This window comes from Arvicola amphibius, chromosome 5 (assembly GCF_903992535.2).
Source record: "Arvicola amphibius chromosome 5, mArvAmp1.2, whole genome shotgun sequence".
Lineage (NCBI taxonomy): Eukaryota > Metazoa > Chordata > Mammalia > Rodentia > Cricetidae > Arvicola > Arvicola amphibius.
Genome location: NC_052051.1, coordinates 137,489,112 through 137,512,345, shown reverse-complemented (window position 1 = coordinate 137,512,345; position 23,234 = coordinate 137,489,112). Strand labels below are relative to the sequence as shown.

General features: G+C 43.0%; 1 protein-coding gene across 1 annotated transcript in view; it reads left to right on the top strand.

Moving 5' to 3' along the window:
* The window catches only part of Piezo2 (piezo type mechanosensitive ion channel component 2), a 345,375-nt gene that overhangs the window by 245,447 nt on the left and 76,694 nt on the right, over positions 1-23,234 (top strand). Inside the window, 10 exon segments of the mRNA XM_042055171.1 lie at positions 1,443-1,562; positions 3,733-3,771; positions 4,987-5,125; positions 7,808-7,956; positions 9,504-9,734; positions 11,921-12,044; positions 13,692-13,987; positions 15,515-15,663; positions 17,604-17,777; positions 20,657-20,698. Of these exon segments, the coding sequence (XP_041911105.1) occupies positions 1,443-1,562; positions 3,733-3,771; positions 4,987-5,125; positions 7,808-7,956; positions 9,504-9,734; positions 11,921-12,044; positions 13,692-13,987; positions 15,515-15,663; positions 17,604-17,777; positions 20,657-20,698 (1,463 nt within the window).

Sequence of the window (23,234 nt, the reverse complement as noted above, 5' to 3'; positions counted from 1 at the left end):
ACAGGTTTGTGTGATTCTCTGGTGTTAATGTCATGGACCGTTTCTGGAGCTGGGGATACAGAGAAAGCTGTGAAGGCAATGGTCTGAGCTGTAGGCAACAGCTACAGGCAACAGTAGTATTCAAAGTAATGTCTGTGGGGCAAGTGGAACACAGCCCGTAGAACAAGTGTCAAGCATCGCAACCTGCCATTTAAATAGGCCGAGGCAGAAAAGCTTCTCGTTGAGACCATGTGAGAAGACAACAGACAAAGCCGCGTTTCAGAAAGCTCTGGCACATTTGGTGAAGAATGCCAGCCATCAAATGTGAGAGCTGAGGTGAAAGTCTACCAAACCTGTAAGAAAGGGGTGGGCAGGAAGAGGAAGAGGAGGAGAGTATATCAGGAGGTAAATATCCGAAGGATGCTCCCCATCACACAATGGGGTTGCTTCCCAGTCATCCTGACTTGAAAATATTCTGGTCACGAATGCATTTATAATACACCTGGCCTGCTGTCAATCACAGCCTAATGTGGACTACTCAGACCACAGAGCCTGAAGTTGCCATAGTCATATATTGCAAAGACTGCATTATAATGTTGTGTCATTTCTTATAGCACAGTGAGTATTAAAAGTGATCAACAGTCCAGGTTCATGAATGGTCACCTCTAACTGCAGGTTATTGTCAGTCGCAGTGCCATTCTTACTGGATGCGTTATCACAATCATCGTGAAGTAGAAAGTGACTAGGTTGGCTCACCACACGTTGGGACTATGTGTATGTGGCGGCTATCTGACCTCTGGGAGGTAGAATGCGTCCCTTGGGTGCTCTGCTGCACACTGGACCCCACGATTGGGCAGTGAGCTCAAATCTACACCTTCCACTACAATATGAGTTACACAGCAATTCCCTTTTTACAAGAACACCTTTGCTTGAAAGACTCCCCAGTCTGCTCAGTCCTTCCATTCCCATTGCTCTGTGAGCGCTCCAGACAAATGAATCTTTACTAAATAATGGACTGGACATGTGGCGCATGCCTGTGATCCCAGCATCTGGAGGCAGAGTCACAGGAATTGTTAGTTTAAGGCCAGTCTGAGATGGAGAGCAGAATCCTGGGTTTAAAAGGGGTTTAATGGGAGATTCACCTGTGAGTGGCTCACACCACTCTTTTAGACGTGCTTGCTCCAAGAACCAGCTGCATTGCTTCTTTATGGCGCAGTTCAGATTACACATGGAATAGCCATGGGTATTTCACGTCTGTAGCATGTGAAGCTTTAGCAGAATCGGACAACAGTCCATAGTGATGGCCATTTGAAAGACACGCAGTGTTTTGCCATCACTTGTAGGAGAGTGTTGATCAAAATCCCATCTGCGTCAGACGCTTGCTCTGAATACATGAGGCAAAGGGCAGCGGTCTGTGGACATGCCTTGGGAAGCAGAGGCGCTCCCATGATTCTGTGTTTCAGGTGCAGGATGAGATGGTAAAGGAAGAGGAGGGCGCCCTGGACTGCAGCTCTACCCAGAACACAGCAGAGAGGAGGCGGAGCCTGTGGTACGCCACCCAGTACCCAACAGCGGAGCGAAAAGTAAGGCGCAGAGCAAGAGCGCTCGGCTTCCATTTAGTTTTCTGCACCTGTGTTCTGTTGTTGAATGTGGGGCTCAATACCAGTGGTCAGCTCACGTTGCTTCTGACTTAGAGAAATCGTATGTCTTAGGCAGCTATTTCCAAAACCCTCTGTCAAAGCCAAACCTGGAACTTCTAAAGGAAGTAGTGACCCCATCAGACCCCAGAAGAGAACAATTTTATTTATCCATCCCTTAGACTGAAATACATTAATCCTAAAAAGAAATCCTGTTTTTAAAAAAAAATACTTAAAACAAAGTAAGTAAATAAACTGTTAGCACTGAAAAATGGTAACTTATACTACAGTAGAGTTGTTCCATGTGTCAAGTAGTTGGCCATCGTGGTAACTCCATAACCATCTGGGGAAGGCCCAGCCTCTGCCTGCATGTGGTTATGGGCCTCTTGGATTTTTTTTTAGGCACTGGCAGGGCAAGTGTGTTGGTTCACGTAACTCCTGTAATATGCAAGTTATATGTAATATATCACTAGTCCCAGTCAGCTTGAATTCATTCTGGCTGGCACTAGACCAAATTAAGAGCCTGTTTGCAAAGTCATCGAGAGAAATATTCTTGTTCTGGCTGAGTCTGTCAAGTTATTTCCAGCATTTTTAGAGAACCCAGAAGGAGACTCCGGTACACAGTGGCAGACGAATTTCTTCAAGGCACACAGGCCTGCTCTCACTGCTGGTGTCTTGTGAGAAAGGACAGCACCATCAGGCATAAGGAATGCTTCCACAGGGCTGGTGGAATGCAAAGTGGCACAGGTGTGGTGCACCATGGGCCAGGCATCATGCCTGAGATACCTAAGGGGTTGCTCTTGTCTCCCAGGTGTTATCACGCCTATTTCACCAAATGGCAAGAGAGGATAGCTAGAGCATGTGTAAACTAAGTCCCATGGTGTCCTGAGGGTCCCAAGAGCCTATCAAGGGAAGAAAAGGTCACAATTATTTCTGGTCATATGTTGATCTTTGTGCAATGGCTAAAACGCCATGGTGCCAGACTGCAAATCAAAGCCCAAACCCCAAATATAGCAGTGATTATAGAGCCACCACAGCCACAACCTCCACCAGCACCAATGCTGGGTGTACACAGAAAACGAAATAAAAGTCATTTCTCCTAAGAACCTTCTTGAAGAACCAGGAACAAAAGCCAAACACAATATGAGGATAGTCCACACACTGAACATTGGCCCAATCAGATGACAATAAATTCAGAAATTCTTGCAGCCTGTGATGTGGTATTACAGTATCACAGCCTAAAACGTGGTTCATATGGTAAAATCACACTGTTGAAATAGCTCTAGTGCAGCCTAAGTGTGTAGTGTATATAGATTCCATTAGAGGTGCAACCGCATGCTAGGCCGTCACATCCATTGACTGCTCGTTGCTGACTTCCTCAGAGCTGTCTCTAGCCCTCCAAGCTTCATCCACAGCAAGCTGCCCCTTTGAAGTGGATCCTCTTACCTTTTCTACCATATTTTTACAGCACCTAATTTTAGATGTATAAATGATCTTTGTGCTTCCTCTGGGGCTAGTCTGCAGTGTGGTAGCCTGCTGTCAAGTTTGTAGCTTGGACATGGTAACCTATGCCCTATGGCGTGGGAATGGAACAGGCTGTGCCTCTGAGGTTAGTGTTATTAAGGTATCACCCAGAAGTGAGGTTGCCTAATGATGCAGTCCTCAGAACACGCCCAGGCATGAAGCAACACATGCCTCTGTTGGTTTTCTTTGATATTCACCTTGAATTAGATGCTTTTTAAACATTCTGCGTGACAGAGCAGGACATCTGAATAGCATGCCATGTACAAAATCTGGGCAGAGTCCTGATGAGAAGCACAGAGTGTTCTAGAGCCACGGTAGGACAAGGATCACTGTGTCCATAAAAGTGTTTATACTTTCACGGCTTATGATCGCTTATTTGTTTGCATAACTGAACATCGGAGTTGGGAAATGACTACGATAAATGATGACATCCAGATCAGTGGTCTGTTGTGTTTTGCATGGCCCTTCTAACATACTAGCGTCCTGCTAGTGAGACATTGGGTTTACATATAGAAACATGTACAAATGAAGATATGCTTTCAACTGCTTTTAGCTTACCAATTAACACGCTGTCCTGCCTTGCCTTTTGCAGCTTTTATCCATGACCCAAGATGACTACAAACCATCTGATGTTAGTATATCCTTAGAATTATCATTTATGCTTATGTAAGTGACTTCGAAGTGGCAAGTGGAGTTAGAGCCTTTAATTATATTCGAACTACCTGTAAATTTCCATAAACTTTTCAGAAATTGTATCGGATTTATTACTCTAAAAATTCTGACTCCTGTGATATGATCGGCTGATTATAGTATACAAAACATGTTTATACTTCTAAAAAGCCCTATTAGGAGCATTGTTGTTTATGTGTGTATGTATATGTGTGTGCGTATGTGTACCTGTTTGTGTATATGGGAGTGCACACATATGTGTAGGTGCATATGTGTGTGTACGTAAATGTGCATGTGTGTATATGAGTATGGAAGCCAGAGGACAACCTTGGGTGCCTCCTCAGGAGCTGTCCCCCAAAAGAAGCAGTTGTTTTTTAAAGCAGTGTCTCTCACTGATCTGGACCTTTCTTTAGTCTCTGCCAACTGGTCAGTGAGCTTTTTTTGTCTCCCTAGCTCTGAGACTACAAGGACGTTCTACTATGCCTGGCTTTCTTTGCGTAGATTGTAGAATCAAATTCAGGTCCCTGTTCTTGACGAGCAGGCACCCTACTGACCAAGTTATCATCCCTAGCCCTATTGACCTGCCTGTCTTTTAAAACATCCCCATTGGTAGTTGTGCTAATTATTACATAAATGGGAGGTATTGCCTATCTGTATATTAATATTTATCTCAAATACGTAAACTAGAGAAATGGAAGGAAAAGAATGCCCAAGTATTTGCACTTAATGTACCGTAGCCCTGCAGCTGGAATGTCGACCTGAGACCTGAAAAACATTTGCTTAGCCCTCTGCAAAGCGAGTGGGGTCTGGAACAAGGCGAGGGTGGAGACCCCGGGAAGGTATGGAGGACCACATAGCCAGATGGCTGGAAGACTGCCGTAGAGAGAGTAGACCTCGGTCAGGGAGGGCTCCACAAGCCCTTTACAGGAGTTTGCATTCGTAGTGAGGTCAGAGACTGTCCCATGGTTTGTGGCAGAAGGGCAGAGAGATTGGGGATGCATTTTACTCTGACTAGTCTGTGAAGCACACAGGGTTCATCTTGCTAAAAAATATTTGGAGACTTATCAAATGGTTCAGCCTCTAATGAGCTTTTCATCCTGGGTTATGCATGGAGGAAGGAAGAAGGGTGACTACAGGGAGGCCAGACGGTAATCCCTCTTTCCTGCTCCTCCGGCAGGGCCTGCTGGTGACGGTGAATGGCAATCCTGTGGACTACCACACCATCCACCCCAGCCTGCCCCTAGAGAATGGTCCTGCCAAGACTGACCTGTATACTACTCCCCAGTACCGATGGGAGCCCTCTGAGGAATCCTCAGGTAACGCCTCCAGGGAAGTGAACAGACTCCCTCAGGGCTGTGCTCCACTCTCTGTCATTCATAAAGTTTCTGCCACTTCCTGTTGTTTCCTGTGTAAAATTTGGTTCTCTGCTTTCCAGCAGCCTCTGTTTTTAAGCAGAGATATTGCCATCCATGACCTGTAACATTAAGCCTGTTTTCTTAGTGCTCTATTTACATCAGTATGCTTTGATTCACGTTTGACTCTTGCACACAAAATAAGTGGCAGGAGGGATGGGGGGGGACCTCGAAAAATAAAATGTGATAAAAAAGGAATCTGAGCCTGCTAACTTTTGTAAAATAGGTTCTTGCTGTGCAGCCCTGCCTGGCCTGCATACACATCAGGCTGGCCTCAGGCTTGCAGTAATTCCCTTGCCTGCATTTCCCAAGTGCTGAGATTGCAAGCATGAGCAGCTTCACCTGGCAACATGTTAACTTTTTATGGCATTCAACCTATGTGTAAGTGTTTTATACACACACACACACACACACACACACACACACACACACACTGTGTTTATCTATCCGTATGCTGATTTTTCCATTAGCTAATATGAAGGCCGAAAGTTTTCCTACTTAATCTTTTATAATTGTTTTTAAAGAAGATACTTTTTAAACTACACTAAAAATAAGAGAAGGATGGACAATTTACCCCCACCCCTGGTGAGGGAGCCATAGCATAAAACGGAGAGCCTCAGAACATTGGCACAGTAACAGTAACAGACACTTTTAAAGGTACGGGGCAGAGGAAGGGAACAAAAATTGCCAACAGCAGCGACAGGAAGGAGAGAGCAGGGATACAACCCTCCTTATTAACTGCCATCGCAGTGGTAAGAGGCCATTCATAGACAAACCCTGCTCTTTTGGCCGCAACCCAAACAAAGCAACCAGCAACCCAGACAAAGTGTCGTGGAACTTCATGGGCAGCAGAAACCTGGGCAGCAGAATATCTCTAGACTGTAGAGAAGAACTTTTAAATCCGAACCATACGGTATTCAGGACGAGAGACACCTGGTCAGAGTCGGGGTCTCCCAGGGGATACAAAAGGTTCAGGAGCATGTGACTGAGTTTAAGAAGGATCACACAGGGGAGGGGCCTACACTGATGGTTAGACTTGTGAAGGTCCAGTCAGAGAAGTGACTGCCATCCATGCCACACACTCATTCTCTCTCTCTCTCTCTCTCTCTCTCTCTCTCTCTCTCTCTCTCTCTCTCTCTCTCTCTCTCTGTCTCACACACACACACATACACACCATACCAAGGTCTTAGCATGCTGGTAATTCTCAGATCCATTTGATTTTGCTTTTACTGCTGGGCATAATTCATAAATTTTACTTTAACCTTAGTCTCGCCCAACTGTAATGTTGCAGAATTTAAAGGCACTGGATTCCGCCCCCCCCCAAAAAAAAAACCCTGACTGCAGTCTGTGCAGAAGAAACTGAGCAATCACTGTTCTGTGAGTGGTTTGTTCTTCCTCACGTGGTATAGCTGTTATACCTTATTAAAAGTCAAAAGGAGCATCTTGCTGATGTAGATCAATATCCAGTACTACACAGTCCCTCTGGGTCAGGTATCTGGTGTCACAAGGCTGGATCCTCTGGCTTAAGGTCCAGCATCTGGTCATTCTTAAGACTGAGGCTACCTTCTCATCTGGAGGCTTGACTGGGGCAAAATCTTCCTCTAACCCTGCTTTGGAGCTGCTGCTGACCCGAGACTTGCCAACTGATGGCCAGCTGGACACATCAGATCCTGGCTGGTCTCTCCATTTGGAAGTTACAACACGGTAGCTGGTTTCTCTCTAAAAGCAAGACAATAGTTGATTGAGAGAAGATTCCAGGAGTGAAAGTCACGTTCCTTTCAAGCTGAATCTGGTTGGGCTGAGAATGTAGCTCAGTGGCAGACATTTGCCTAGCTTACATTGAGCCTTAGGGCCATTCCCCAACACCAAAACAAACAAAAAACCTGAATCCGGGAAGTGACAATCCATCTCTTCTAGAGTGTTCTATTCAAGGGGCAGGATAGACAGTCAAGAATACCAGAGGATGGAATCGTTGGAGATCATCTTAGAGAGATCTCTCTATACTTCCTTCAGTGGAACTTTCCTGCTCATCATTCCTGGGCCCTTATCTCCATTAAGCAGAACTCATTGCATCTGTTTCTCTTCTAGAGGCCGTATTAGTTGGAAACACTTCCTAGCTCAGAAGACTCTGGCCAAACCACACACATGATGTAGTGTGGAGGATGACATTGTGACAGATGTCAACTGTAAACAGAGACTGCTTTTCACTTCCCAGCCACCCCGACCCGAATAATGACACAAAAACTATGTTAATGACAACACAGTTTGGCCAGTGACTCAGGCATATTCCTAGCTAGCTCTTATATCTTTAATTAACCCATTTCTATTATTTTATATTTTACAGTGAGGCTCATGGTTTGTTACCCCTTGCTTCTTGGGCGGCTACATGACATCTGCTTGACTCCGCCTTCTTTCCTCCTCTATCTCTGCTGGATTTTCCACCATGCTATAGTCTGCACTGCCACAGGCTAAAGCAACTTTTTAATTAACCAGTAGTAATAAAAACATATTCATAGCCTACAGAGGGGATTCCCACATCAGTCAGCTACATGCATGCTTAGTCATTTGAAGTGTCTGTCTATCTAGAAAAGAAAGAGGAAGACGAGGACAAGAAAGAAGGCTCCGAGGGGGAAGGGAGCCAGGAGGAAAAGAGGAGTGTGAGAATTCATGCCATGGTCACGGTGTTCCAGTTCATCATGAAGCAAAGTTACATCTGTGCCCTCATCGCTATGATGGTAAGTACTTACAACGGCCTACAGGGCACAGAAGGTACAGACCCCAAGCCTTTCGCCAGGGTAGGGGAATCAGTCTTCCCTAAACCATGACAGACATTTCTGGATATGTTAATTTTTCATGGGATCTTTTTATGTTATAGATTCCAAAATTATATCATCTTCACTTATCTTCTTTTCAAATGTTAATATGTTTGTCTCAAATTGGGTTATCAGGTTCAACTGGCTCCTGTTCTGCAAACTTAAGAGGGCACTGGGGTTAGTGTTTTAGAAGCTATTAAGGGTATTTAAGGCTGATGTGAGCTGCTTTTATTTCTCTCATAGAAGGGAGTTGCCACACGATTTGGGTGAAAATTTGTCCATTATTTGCTATGGTAACATTCTTACTGGGACAAGAATCATGGTTCCCAAGAGCTTCTTCGCAATCTTTCCATTTATGCATACCTCAGCTCACTCCACCTTCAAATCTTCACCTCCAACTCCAAAGTAGAAAATAAAGGGTGCTCCAACCCCTCCTTCCCTTAAAACAACTGTCTTGGAAGAGAGGATTTTTTTTAAGAAGCATATTATCCTTATTTAAAGTGTAATTCCTCCAAACCCTGCGGCCAGTGGTGAAGGTCTGTGTTACTGATGATGGTGACAAGAATTGTCAGGGGTCAGGGTGGGGGGACAGAGTGGGTACAGAGAGAGAGGAAATGAGTGTCCTGTTTGGGCTTCATTTCTCTTCATTCTTGTCTGGTTTCCAGAGTCAAAACAAACTGTTAATACCTCCAGGGCTAGAGGATTATTTTGGTAATTCCTGGTGTTTAGGAATTGGATTGACTTCAGTTAGCCTCAGCCATATCCAGAACACTTTTCAAAGGGCCTTTTCATGAAAAAGTGCAGGGTGAGAGAGTCTTGAATCAGGTAGCAGGTTTCCGGGCACTGATAATATTCCTGAGTCTGATTGGCAGTTGCTCTGCCAGCTGGCATTGAGATAATACCCCTAAATCTATGAGAGCTTTGTGGCAACAAGGAAAGAGCATCATTTGTCCATAGGATCTGACCAGTATTTTGTCCGTATAGCACAGAAGCTGAGGTCAGTCTTTGTCAACTTGCCCCTGCTGTTCACTGTTTAGATACATAACATGCAGTTTTTTCAATTTTTCAATGTCTCCTTTCTATAATATATGCCTACTTGACATGAATGTTTAATCTCAATTTCGGGTCCTCGGAATTCCCATTTCTCACCCAGCTGTAGCCCACATTCATTCATGAACATTTAATTACCAACTCCACATTACTGAGGAAAGTAAAGTTGCTGTCATATTGCAAAGTAGGATAAAGATAAAGAGATTTGGGCAAAAGGCCTTTGACTGCCCTAATTGAAGCACAAAGCTAATGTCGTGTTCAGCCCTCTCTCCACCTCTCCTCCCTTCCCCGTGCCACAGGCTGGGATCTCTCTACTCTTCCTTCATCTAAACGCCACTACCTTTTCTGTGTAGAGAACTTGGAACTCCCCAGAGTTTGTTGTATACTGACAGCTGTCCTTTGTCCCCATGGCTCTGCAGGCCTGGAGCATCACCTACCACAGCTGGCTGACGTTCGTGCTGTTGATTTGGTCATGCACCCTTTGGATGATACGCAACAGGAGGAAATACGCCATGATCAGCTCGCCTTTCATGGTTGTCTATGCAAACCTGCTGCTGGTATTGCAGTACATCTGGAGCTTTGAACTTCCCGAAATTAAGAAGGTCCCAGGATTTCTAGAAAAGAAAGAGCCAGGAGAGCTTGCTTCAAAGGTAAATGGATGAAGAGACAGGAAAGAAGGATCAGCAATAGTGATCATAATCACCGCAAACAAATTTTCACCAAAGTAGCCTCTAAATGATTTGGGAATAAAAATACGGAAGATCCAGACACCTCTCCTTTTATTCAGAACTGGAAAATCGCCCCCAATGATCTCCCCATTATCCTACCATCTCCGGTCCCTGTTTTGCTTTTCATTTTGTGTCTGGGCCCGACCATTGCCCAGTTTGGGCTGAACTCACTCAGTAGCGCAGGCGAGGCTTGAACTGACAATCCCTCTTCAACCTCCTGCGTGGCTGGGATTAAAAGCCCATGTAGTGTGCCTGGCACAACATGGAAGACCACATGCTTTTAGTTTTGACTTAGAAATGGCAGCTTTTCTATTAAACAGTTATAGTCATTGTGAGTCATTATGCATAGGAGTGCAACTCAGCATCTCCCAAGTTTATTAGTAAATTCTTCATGGCATCAGCTGTTCTTCTCCAAGTTTCTCCTGCATCGGTAGATGTGGAAATAGGATTATACAATGTGAAATCGAAAATGCAACATAAACTATTTGGAGAAATTGGAGAATTGTTTGACAGGTTAGCGGTTTGTAAAATCCAGCTTCTTCGCATATGCCACTAGAGGTAATGATTGATTGTGGATGATATTTCCCTATTTATGGTCTATGAGCATTCTAGCAGCAGAAATGATAACACTTGAATTTTGTGGGTTTTGTTGCCCTGACTTCGCCTGCAGTAAGAACTTGCAATCATTTCACTGCTGTTTTTATTTTCTTGAATCATTTTAATGGTTTTGATTTCAGAACATTAAATATCATAGCTTACTATCTGTTTTACACACAAAGTCCAAACATGCATCCCCTACATGTTGATGACATTAAGACAATAAAAAACAATCAGCACATATATCAAATAAACTTCAAATTGTTTCCATCACTAGACATATAGGAAACTTCCTATCTCCAAAAGACACAGTCATATAACGTGAAACAGTCTCTTCCTGGAAGCCACCATTTACAGTGTCCAGGCATCAGGTATCCCCCATACATTGATTTAGTGACTAGGCTAAGCAGAAGATGGGTCCTCAGAGCAGACTGAATGACAAGGCCAGACATGGTGGCAAATGTCTAATCCCAGCACTTGGAAGGCAGAGACAGGTGGATCTCTGTGAGTTTGAGGCCAGCCTGGTCTACAAAGCAAGTACCAGGACAGCCAGAGCTGTTTCACAGAGAAACCCTATCTTGAAAAAAAAAAAAGGAAAGAAAGAAAGGTGAATGCCATGGCCCTCTATTTAGTAGATCATGAAAATTTCATTCATCAGAGCAGTTGCATTATGTGATTCTCTCTACTTAAATGTCCACATTATGTAGGTAAGCACAGACAAAAAGTAAATTAATCATTGGCTAGTACTGATATATTAAATAAAGGAATGACAGAAATTGTGCTGCTTTGGGAGGCAATGAAAAGATGTCAGAATAGATTGCGGTAATGATTGTGGACTGAAACCCACTAAGCAGACAGATCTCAGGAGATTCTTGGACTCTTCTCCAGAGCCTTGTGCATCCTAAGCATCTAGCCTATCTATATATACCACAGTCTTTGAAACGTACTCTCCTGAAAGAGTAATTTGTGTGGTATGTGAATTGTATTTCAATAACACTACTACCAAAGCAAAAAATGTCCCTGTTATGAGCTAGGCAGCATATTCTCTAGAAGAAGGATCTCCTTGAATCGGGAATTTTTCCCCAGTCACAAGAGAATGTCAACATAGACATGTGTCGGCTTAGAATTCTCTCTCAGGCACTGAAAAGATGAACAGGAATAACAAGCTGGTATGACACGAAAAGCTCTTTTCCATATCTGCACAATCTTCCAAATAAGGAATACCGAAGAGTCAAAGGAGTGCCATACAAGACACACTGAACTCTCCCAGGGCCTGGCTGTCAGGAGGAAGTCCGTCTCTAACACTGACCTTGCAGGAGTCTAATTGCTGGTCTTGGTTTCCTGTTAACTTGAAATTGTTCATCTTCCCAGTGTCTTGAACAGTGCTTCACATGATCATAGCATGTGAGTGACGCTCACGTGCAGAAAGATGTGTGCACTGTGCCCCCGCAGCCACAGGGATCAAGCACTGCCAACATTGCTGAGTCCCCGCCTCTCTGTTCTGCTTTCAGATTCTCTTCACCATCACATTTTGGCTGCTTCTGAGGCAGCACCTCACAGAGCAAAAGGCCCTTCAGGAAAAGGAAGCACTTCTGTCTGAAGTCAAAATTGGAAGTCAAGAACTTGAGGAGAGGGGTAAGTGGGGGATTGGGCTGATGGGGGACTGGCTGCTCTTCTAGAGGGCACAAGTTCGATTCCCAGCATCATGGGGTAGCTCACAAACATGGCAACTCCAGCTCCAGGAGACTGAATGCCTCGTCTGACCTCTACAGACGAAAAGAAATGTTTAGAGCACATGTGTGGGCCCAGAGGAACTACGTGTGTTGTTTGACTTTCAAAGAGGTGACTCTCAATGGAAGACAACACTAAATATCAGAGAAAATTTCTCTGAAGACATACTTCTAGTGAAAATTGGAACCAATAAATTAACTTAAATCTTTGGATTTAAATTCTTGGCTTTTTAAAGATAGGAAAGAAAAGAAGTGAATGCAGGGAACAATGGAGAGGTAGTGATTTATTAACATGTCTTTAGCTTTAGTCTTTCTGTTCAGATAGACAAATCAATGAGAATTTGCTTTCTAATTCCTTAGGCAGATGAATACGTATGTTTATTGTTTATAACATGGCTTAGATGATATTAAAGAGGTATGGGGACTGGGAAGATGGCTCAGTGGTTAAAAATACATTCAGCTTGTGCAGAGGATGGGAGCTCAATTCCCAGCACCCACATTAGGCAACACTTAACTGTCACCCCAGCTCTTGGAGATCTGCTGCCCTCTTCTGGTCTACAAGCATCTGCTTTCATGCACACATATCCTCCTCTTTCATACTCAAAACTAATTAAAAATAAACTAAATTTTTTTAAAAAGAAGAAGTTAAGTAGCCCCATGTGAAGTTAAGTAGCATCAGTATTTAGAGAAGCTGGGCTGGCAACCCTAATGCAGTAAACCACACACACACACACACACACACAAAAGCACAGACCAGCGAATATTGTTTGTTTAGTTGTTATTAAACCCAACTTTGATTCTTATTTCAGAAACAGTACTCCCTAAGTTTTAAACGTGTCCTATCTGAGCTTGAATGTCTATTCATTGCAATGATTAACTCCTCAATTTTAGTAAAGAACGGTTAATTTGGCATGAACTATCTAACCCCCAATTCAGTTTTAGTTCCCTCACTCTGGGAAGCCACCCGTTTCTTGAATAAATTATTCAGCTGTAGGTAGCTTTGGAAAGACAGTGCAGGTAACGTTGACACAATTTCCTAGCTAGCAGCATAGTTTAAATGAAGATGAGATTTTCCTTTCATACCAAGCTGTTAAATTATTTTAGGCTTATCTTAATAATAATTACAATTTAAACTTAAAGTAAATTGTATTTGGTCTTAACTCTTATGTTTTTGGTTCGTCACGTCTTTGGGTTAAGACAGCTAGCATCCGTTGCATTCTTACCCTGCTTATGTTGCTGTCTATTTTCATGAAACAAAGAGAATCAGAAATGGCCTCATAGTGTGATTTTGACTATGGTTACACTTCATCTTTCCACTGTCTGACCCTCGATACGGAAAACGTCAAAAGGGCTACAGAGAGATTAGCATACAATACTCTTTTCTATACTCCATTTTAGGAAAGTTACAAAAACTATCAATTAGTTGTCTTATATTTTAGAGTCATCTAAAGTCATTTAGTAACTCAGAAAATACATGCTTCCACGCCCCCATTCACCACCGGGAGCCAAAGCATGGCTGTAGCCAGGACTAACGTCATGGTCTTCTGTTTAGATGATGAGGAACTCCAAGATATACAAGTGGAAGGAGAGGCCCCAGAGAAGGCAGAGGGGGAAGAGGAAATAAAGGAAGAACGGCATGAGCTTAAGAAGGAAGAGGAGGAGGAAGAGGAAGAAGATGACGACCAGGACATCATGAAGGTGCTAGGCAATCTGGTAGTGGCCCTGTTCACTAAATACTGGATCTACGTGTGCGGGGGCATGTTCTTTTTCGTCAGCTTTGAGGGGAAAATCGTCATGTACAAAATCATCTACATGGTGCTGTTCCTGTTCTGTGTGGCCTTGTACCAGGTAGGTAAACATTATGTGCCCAAGGTTTTAGTTCTCACACGTGATCTGTGAGTAGAGATGAGTTCTCTCTTAAAGATAACCATATTCTAGAAAATGATGGCACTCGGAATCCTAAAGTCAAGAATGATGTAGAACCAATGGATTCTCTCACTTTTTTAAAAAAAAATCTATTTGATCAATGTTCATAGCCTTTGTCCCACAGCAATTTATTTAAAATAATCTTTTAGATATTTAAGTATATCAATCCTTTATTCTATAGCCGATAGTTCAAACCCTTGAATAATATTTATAAACTTTATGGAAAAGAACTAGCAGAAAAAATAACATACCAATATTAAAAAAAATAAATCAAAGTCTATACATCTTAATGAACTTCCATGCAGTGGAAACAGCCATTCTGAAGCTACAGTACTTCATGTGAGAGGTTACACATCTGCTATCTGGTGTCATCTTCTGCACTTAAAAGTAAAAAACCCATGGCAGAGATAAACTAGAACTAGTTTAGACCTTGTTATTTTAAATTCTTTAAAACTTAAAAATTCCTAAGTTTTCCAAAATGTATTGATTTGAAAACTGATCTTTGTTAATTAGATCATATTTTTAACGTTTAATAATTTAAGAGCAATGTGTGGATAATCTTAAGTAATTAAGGATTCTCCAGTTTGCTCATATTGCAGGTTTGGGGATCAGGAAATGGTTTGTGCATGTTTGTGTGTGTGTGTGTGTGTGTGTGTGTGTGTGTGTGAGAGAGAGAGAGAGAGAGAGAGAGAGACAGAGAGACAGAGACAGAGAGACAGAGACAGAGAGACAGAGACAGAGAGAGAGAGAACAAGAGCTTTGGTAGCATAAACTAATGATATTCAAATGAGTTGGCCTCTTCACGGACTTTGTTTGACCTGATTTGAGAAGGGAGCCCAATGACACAGGCTAGAGTAACTACAGTATTCTTTCAGGCATCCAAGAGAATACCTGACAATCACCATAGCAAGACTTCTTTAGATGTGAAAATGAGAGTTTGAAAATGTTCTCAGCAGAAATTGATGAACTCTTGAATACCTCTAAGGTATTCAAGAAGAAGGTATAAATGTTTTCTAATGAGTATTTCACATTTTTGCTCATTAAATACAATATTGAATTTCAAAATGAGTGCAGTTTACTGTAAACAACAAAAAGCATCATGGCTGCCATCACTTGGTCTCCTAGAGATGACATGTGTTGAGAGGCTTCTGGATACTGTCTAGGAACTCTGTGAAGAATGTACTCACGGAGAAGAAGCTGGAACCAGCAACTTATACAAAGACGCAGTTAGCTATGGCTAGTTCAGCTGCAGTTCTAACGCCTAGCAACACAACTAAACTGTCAAAAGAACCTCAGAAAACCTAAAACTAAAATAGACTTCACTTCAAAGATTCCTATATGTGTTCCATGCCTTGCTTAGTTTAGCCAGATGCCTATACGAGCCTTTTTTCCCCAGTCATTTTTTCTGTATTCTTTTGTTTCCTTCACTTTCCATTGTCTGATTTGCAGGTTCACTATGAATGGTGGAGGAAAATTCTGAAATACTTCTGGATGTCGGTGGTCATTTATACCATGCTGGTGCTCATCTTTATATACACTTACCAGTTTGAAAACTTCCCGGGCCTGTGGCAAAACATGACCGGCTTAAAGAAAGAAAAGTAAGGGGATCTGTGTCTGGGATGGGATGGAATGGGAAGGGGGCACACATGTCGACGCTCCCAGTGCACATTGTTCCTGAAAACTCGGTGATGCTGTGAAGGCATCTTCACAGCAAGTTAAAGAGCTCCCTTCTCCTGTGTTCTCTCTGTCAAAGTCTGAGCTTGAAATGTAAGTGAAGGCTCCATGATAGCTGGCTGGCAAAAGATTTTTTTCAGCCCCATTTTAATGAAAGATGATTTTTAGTCGTCCATCCCATGGGAAACACAGCTGCCTTGTAAAATGCTGTGCCTTCTACTCCCCGGATCAGCGCGTAGTTTTCCAGCCTATGGGAGGCTCATGGGTTCCCTTGCCTCTTCACCGTGTCTAGGCTTAGACTCTAAGGAGTAGTGGATGCTACAGGAAAAGGCATTCCTGCTGGGCTGCTGCCCCAGCGTGACAGGATTGCACATGACCGCAGGCAGCAGCAGATCAGTCTTTCTGATCTTCTCCTACAAAGCCCTGGGATTAGTTTAGAAATCCAGCTATAGCTGGGTCTTGATTTGAAAATGCGGAGGTGTCAAGCGATGTGTGTGATTAGACAAATACAACCACACGGATTCATTATAGATGCTTGTGGAACACTTGTCCTGTGCCGGGGATACAATAGGAAACAAGAAAGGGAATTGAAGCTTGGGAAGCCAAAATAATCAATCTACTATGATGCGTGTAAGTGCATTAAAACATGCATTAATCTGTGAATCTGTGAAGGAAACCCTAGGCTGCTGCAGGGCTACAGGAGAAGTAAATGGCATGGTGCTCTCACAGTTCTTTGGAGAGGGGTCCTTTAAATTCTACCTGGTGTGCAGAAACCAAACTTCTGAGAAAACTGGGATTTTTAAGTCTAGGATGTGGGAGAGCATCCTAGGCAGAAAGTAGAGCAGATGCAAAGGCCGAAAGGCAGGATAGAAATGGTTGTGGATACAGAAGGGATGAAGGAAAGTTCTCCTTCTGAGAGCAAGAAGACAGCAAGAGAGGTGAGAGGGCACAACAGAAGTCCAGGCCAGGTACAGTAAGCAGTTTGTATTTTATTCCTGCTGGGATTTTCTTCAAATCTTGGAAGCTTCTTTGGGAATGTGACTAGTGGGGAGCAGGAACAAAGTCACAGCACATGCACTTAGCAACTGCCCTGTGAGAAACACAGGATCCTCTTCAGACCGAGGAGAAGGAAGACAAGTAATGGTTGTATGTGTGCTGGTGGGGGAAGTGGTCCATAGGCACTTAGGGGGTGAAAGAAGCCTGCAGGAGTATGCTAGGAACCAGAGATGCTTTCAGATGGCTAAACTTTGCACGAGGCAGACGTCTGCCCTATTGAGTGGTTCAGGAGAGGCCAGAGTGGAGAATGGCTTTGCCAAGGAAAAGAGGGAAGCCAAGGCCGATACTGGAACAGCTGCTTTCCAGTAGGAATAAGGGGCTGGTTGCACAGGAGGTCACGGTGCTGTTAGTCAGCATTTTCGTTTCGGCAACAGAAAGGTGGGTAAGTTCGTGGTGGCGGGGGGGGGGGGGGGGGGGGGGGGGGGGGGGAGGGGTGGATGATGAGGTCAGCCAAGAAGAGCGCAAGAAAAAGGTACCCCAACTGAATCAAATGGATTTCAGTTGCTATGTATAGTACAAAGACGGAGGTGGCACTGAAGGAAAAACCAGAGATGTGTGATGTGTTGACCCCAAAACTATTAGAAGAGTCCGCGTGTTCGAACGAAATAAGGGCAGAGATGTGGCTGCTGAATTAGTCTACAGGGACTTGTTACCGACTACTGTGAAGACGAGCTAGTTGGATTGGTATAAATAATAGGGAGGAGTTATAAGTGGTCAAGGCAGAGAATGGCTGTTGTGGCTTGTGAGAGAGAGGCTGGCAGGAAGTGCCTCAGAAAGCTCCCTGCTTTTGTTCTGTCTTCTTCGACAGGCTTGAGGATCTCGGCCTGAAGCAGTTCACGGTAGCGGAGCTGTTCACACGCATTTTTATCCCCACTTCCTTTCTGCTGGTGTGCATCCTTCACCTCCACTACTTCCATGACCGGTTCCTGGAGCTCACAGACCTCAAGTCTATCCCCAGCAAAGAAGATGCCACCATCTACAGGTGAGCAAATGAAAGAAGCAGCGGCTCCTGTCTGCACTGGTACCCGGCTGCAGTGGGAAGCCAAATCCAGCACTCTAATTTGGACTTTCAACCTTGAACTTCTCACTGGTGTGTGTGTGTGTGTGTGTGTGTGTGTGTGTGTGTGTGTCCCAGGCAGCAGAGTCACAAGATGCCCTTTGAGAATTAGCCCCGTGGGGGATAGGGTGGGCAACAGAAACTGTCCCCTGTCACTCCTACTTCCTTCAGTGATAGTCAGTACTCGACACTGAGTAGTCATTAGAACTCAAGGGATTTCACAGACAGCTGGATGGAGGGAAAATGATTATCAGTGACACTTGTTAATTATTATAAAATACTACAACTTGATGTTCTTTGATGTTGCTATGATGCCTACAGCTAAAAACTATTTACTATTGAATTCTGATAATATGCTTGTTTAATTTAAATATACTCAGCAAATCTTCAAAAGTCATTTTCAAATAATTTAGAAATCGGTTTTAAGCTTGACATGGGTGACACCTGCCTGTAATCCCATCACTAGGAAGGTTGACAAAGGAGGATGTATAGCTACAAATACAAGGCCAAACTAGACTACAAAGTGAAATAAAACAAATAAACAAACAAAAACCAAATAAACAAAAATGGGGGAAGGGAGGATAGCGAACCCTTACATTTGTGAGATTTAACTGTTGATCATTGCTAATGATGACTTAAAATTCTTTTTGTTCCTAAAGTACTCTCTTCCCTTCGATGAGTATTTTCTTTAAAATTTCTTCCTGTTTGTAGAAGCTTTCTGTCACTATTATCCTTATTGTCATGTGTCTGGGTTTTCTGATATATCATCAAATAGGATATAGGATGTAATTTGTACGGAAGAATAAATGTTTTGAGAACCACAGTTTTATGGAAGACAAAAGACTCAACAAAGCTTCTACCAGACTAGTCACCTACCCGTGTGGGCTGTCTTTTGTCTACTCAATCCAAGCTTGTCATCACAGAGGAGGAAGCCCCAACTGAGTAAATGCTTGCATAAGATCAGGCTGCAGGCAAGTCTGGAGGGCGCTTTCTTAATTTGTAATTGATGAGGGAAGGCTCACTCCATTGTGGGTGGGGTCACCCCAATTAAGCAGTCCTGAGTTCTATAAGAAAGCAGGCTGAGCAGACCATGAGGAGCCAGTTAAGCAGCTCCCCTCCATGGCCTCTGCATCAGCTCCCACCTCCAGGTTCCTGCCCTGTTAGAGTCCCTGTCCACACTGCTTTTAATGATGAACTCTTATATGGAACGGTGAGGGAAATGAACCCTTTCCTCCCCAAGTTGCTTTTGCTCACCGTGTTTCTTCACATCAATAATAACCTAACTAAGACACCACCTGAAAAAGATTTAAACTGAGTGTGTATGTGAAACTTGAATTTAGCCCAGAGTTCCTTTGAAGGACAGGTGTACTGCCGGGCCTGTTATGCAGATTCTCGGAAGAGTTACTGCCCGTGACAAGGATATGCTGTCTATTTTCTACTGCTACAGCAATGCAATACTGGCCTGTCAACCAGTAAGAGACAGCAGCCCTAAATGATGCAACCTCTTCGAGATCACCTTTCTTCCTGTTTGTGGCTCACCCCTGAGCCTTCCTTTAGTGGTGACTTTCCAAGAAAACGTAGGAGGATGAGAAAAGGGGAAGTGTTGAAGAGTTCCTTGGGATTTCCCTTTCAGATCTAAGAACAAGATTTGTTTTCTAGGTCCTTACAGAAATTAAATAACCTTGGTGTTACGAAGTTTTCTGTAAGAGTGTTCTAGAAAAGTCACAAAAGTTGAATTTGAATATTTGGTATATACATTATCTTTTTAAAATTCTCTCTGATGATATTTTTCTTACTGACAATTTTCACCTCCCAGTAAGTTTTTGTCCTGAGTTCTAATCAATGACTGCATTTAGAACCCAATGGTGAAAAAAATAATTATGTTCAGTGTTGGGATCGACTTCCCTGCTAGCTTTCTCTTACCTCTTTGCTTTGTTAGTTTTGTGGGGAAAAAAAAACTGGTTGCAGACAGGGAATAATGGGCACTTATTAAGTTGGTTTTAGCACTATTGTCTCCATTGGTGTCCTGTTGACCTAGTGCTGTCTTGTACAACTCTGGTGTGTGTGTGTATGTGTGTGTGTGTGCGCGCGCGCGCGCGCATGTGTGCATGAGCATATGCAGTGTAGGCAAAGAGCACTTGCAGAAGAAGTAGAATTTGCTGTGTTTATCCTTTCATAAATTATAGTTAGAATTACAAAAAGAATTAATATGCAGGCATCAGAAAAACTTATAATTTCTCAGTAGGCAATCTCAGAAATATCATTTTACTTACCAACCGATAATACATGAGAGAGCAATAATACATTTTATGTAATAATAATTTTCTAAGAGCCACTTAAATTACTTTGATTTCATTACAAATTATTTGTGATTTATGTTAGAAAATATTAAATACATTTTAGCCTAAGTTTTAAAGGCTGTAAAGAAAAGAGATTGACTTCGAAGATTTTTAAATCTGAAAAAGGAGCAAATGTTGATCCTTCAGATTCTAGTTTTGTCTCTGGTAATGTGTATCTTCAATTTAATTTAAGAATCGCTACTCTTTAATAAAGTCTTTGAGGTGGGAGGGAGGAGGCAGAAGGGGAATGTGATCTTTGGACACTTTTCCTGTGTGCGTCTGACTTCACGATGCTCCTGAATCTTGCTGCCTGGACTTTTCTTCGAGGCACAGGATCTGTGTGGGTGAAGAAACACTCGCCTAACGCCTAAGGGGCAGGCTCCTCCACGGCCTCTGTCTAACTGTCTCCTCTTTCTCTCCCACCTGTCTCCCCTTGCATCCTTGTGCTCCCATCTCTTCGCGCAGCCATGCCAAGGTCAATGGTCGCGTTTATCTAATAATAAATAGGTGGGTATGCTGATGTCTTCTCTCTTCTTTTTACTTAAAAAATGTTGCCTCATGTGTTAAACCTTTTACCGCTTTATGAATTGAAAGTGGTGTCCTCAGTGGACGATGACCTCAGGTATGCTCACAGATGCACTTCGCAAGCCAAGCCATTTTGGTGGTCATGCCAAATGGTGCTGTACAGTGGCTGTGGAGGTGGCCCAGGGTCTTCAGCTGGTGCTCAGTATTTGGTCTGGGTCCCGACTTCTACAGCCCATTGGTTTTGTTCTCTGTTCAAGCCTTCCCTGAGATGTTGACACTTGACTGATCTAAAATCGAGAGCTCAGCTCAAGAACTGCCTCCTCCACACGATCCCAACAATGCCAACATCCTGCTGGCACCTCTCTGCCCTGCCTCCGGATTCCTGCGGCAGTTTCTCAGGCTTTCCTTCCAGAACCCTGCTTGTCTTAGCTCCCTTGCTAGAGGTGTAAGCTCCTCGGGTCTGGATACCCTGTGCTGTACACGAAGATGCCGCATCGCTGAACCCTCGGCCCTACTCATTAGTTGAAGAAAATGGCCACAGTGGCGTGTGGTTTTTAACAAATCAATTTCCAAATACAGTTCTACAAGAAAGATCAAACTATTAAAGAAGGGTGGTTTTTTTTTCCATCCATAGAATTCACAGTGTGTCCCCACACCACAGGAAATACAAACTAAGCATGGTTTTCCCTTACAATGAGTGTCACTTGAACAAATAGAAGTAAACATTGTACAAGGACTATCTGGCATCTGCTGGAAGCCAGTGTGAGAAAGAATCCAAGCTCAGAAAATTCTAGCTGCTGACAAGAAAAGAAGGATTCACTCTAGCTGGGAATCTTCACCAACTACTTAACTCCTGTGTCCAGACAAAAGATAAGTCTCTGCTTGCTGTTTTTCATAAAGCATGTATCACTTATCCTAATAGGAGATATGTATCAAGATCAGACTCACCCCTAATAATTAAAATTCCCAAATATTCCAGCTTTACCAGTACCTTCTTTCAGTGAAATCTCTCATCCGTGGAGAAAGTCAGAAGAAAGGCTAACATACCCCCAGAGGAAGCATTAATCAAATACACTTGACCCTCATTTCAAAACACGTGCTTCGTGTTATCTTCAAAGTGTGTCTGAATTTTAGTTGAACCTCTTACTCAATTCAAATGGCAGAATGAGCCCTTCATCACATATATTTGAAGTCCAGTGTTATTTTATAAGGAGAAAAAAAATGTGTTTAGAAAAATGATTTTGTAGATTTGAAAAAAGATACACCTACACATATAGAATATGAACATATAGAATACCAGATAGATATTACTTTCCCCAAAATATGTGGTAAAAGAAGGTATCATGCACTGGGACACTTGGAAAAGATAGAGAATAATTTTATTAAATTGTGGGAAAATTGACAAAATATAAAGTCAAATATTTTCTCAGGAATGAAGTCATTCATTCCATGGTGTAGAAGCAGAAATGTTCAAACTCTCTGGATTCTATGCAGAGAACTCAGTGCCATACATACAGTAAGATGGGACATATACATGTAAGGTGTGAAGCTAAAGTCACAGATCAGCTGTTTCTATGTGAATACAATCTTCCTTGTACTGGTTCTGTACAAAGACTTCAGGTGTCACTAATATTGTGAACCCTGCAGATGTACAGTGCACCTCCTTCCCTAATGTCAGGCATTTCTTATCCCTGCTAGAGGGGTGAGCACGATGTGCATTTCACACACTTAGGATAGTTCATAGAATTTAGACTAAGGGATTTTTACAATGGCTGGTTTCCATTTCCTTTAATGGAAGCTAGCTTAATATGCAGCTTCTCAGAGCCAAGTCCTAGTACTGAGTTAAACCTCCGTGGCTTTCATATCACATAATTTGGTTCAGTGCAGAGAGTGTCTCCAAAGCACAGAATGCCTTCACAAACAGTCATTGAGTTGTGGTGTGAAAACACACAAAGCAGAGGAGGTGATTGGAGCAGAACAAGATTGCTGCCTGCCAGAGGAGTCCCCAGAATACACACTAAGAATAAAGATTGACCAAACAGGTGGAGCGGGATATACACAGCCCTTAAAGGAAAGAGTTGGATTAATAAATAAAAATGAAAGTTATCTGCCTTGTTGTGGTGTGAAGGGTAAAAACATTTTTATTCCAAAATTAATAGTGAGGAACCCATAGCTCTGAGTGTAAATCTCACAACCCCTACCCCCCCACACACACACGCACGCACGCATGCACACAGGCACGCACGCACACAGGCACGCACGCAGACGCACAGATGGATGAATGGCAACAGGATACAAGAACAACTGGGAAAAAGAAAGAAAGAAAATGTGAAGAAGTGAAATGAGCTTTTTGTGAAGACAGATATGTGAAGTGGTTTGATGTCAGGAGGCAGGAGGAAGACTCCCCAGAGTCACCCCACATCTGCCTGGTGTCCCAGGTAAAAGCCAGTCCTCTGGGCAGTAAAACACTCTATGAAACTGGTAAAGAAGGACAAGCATTATGAGCTCTGCCGCCTGA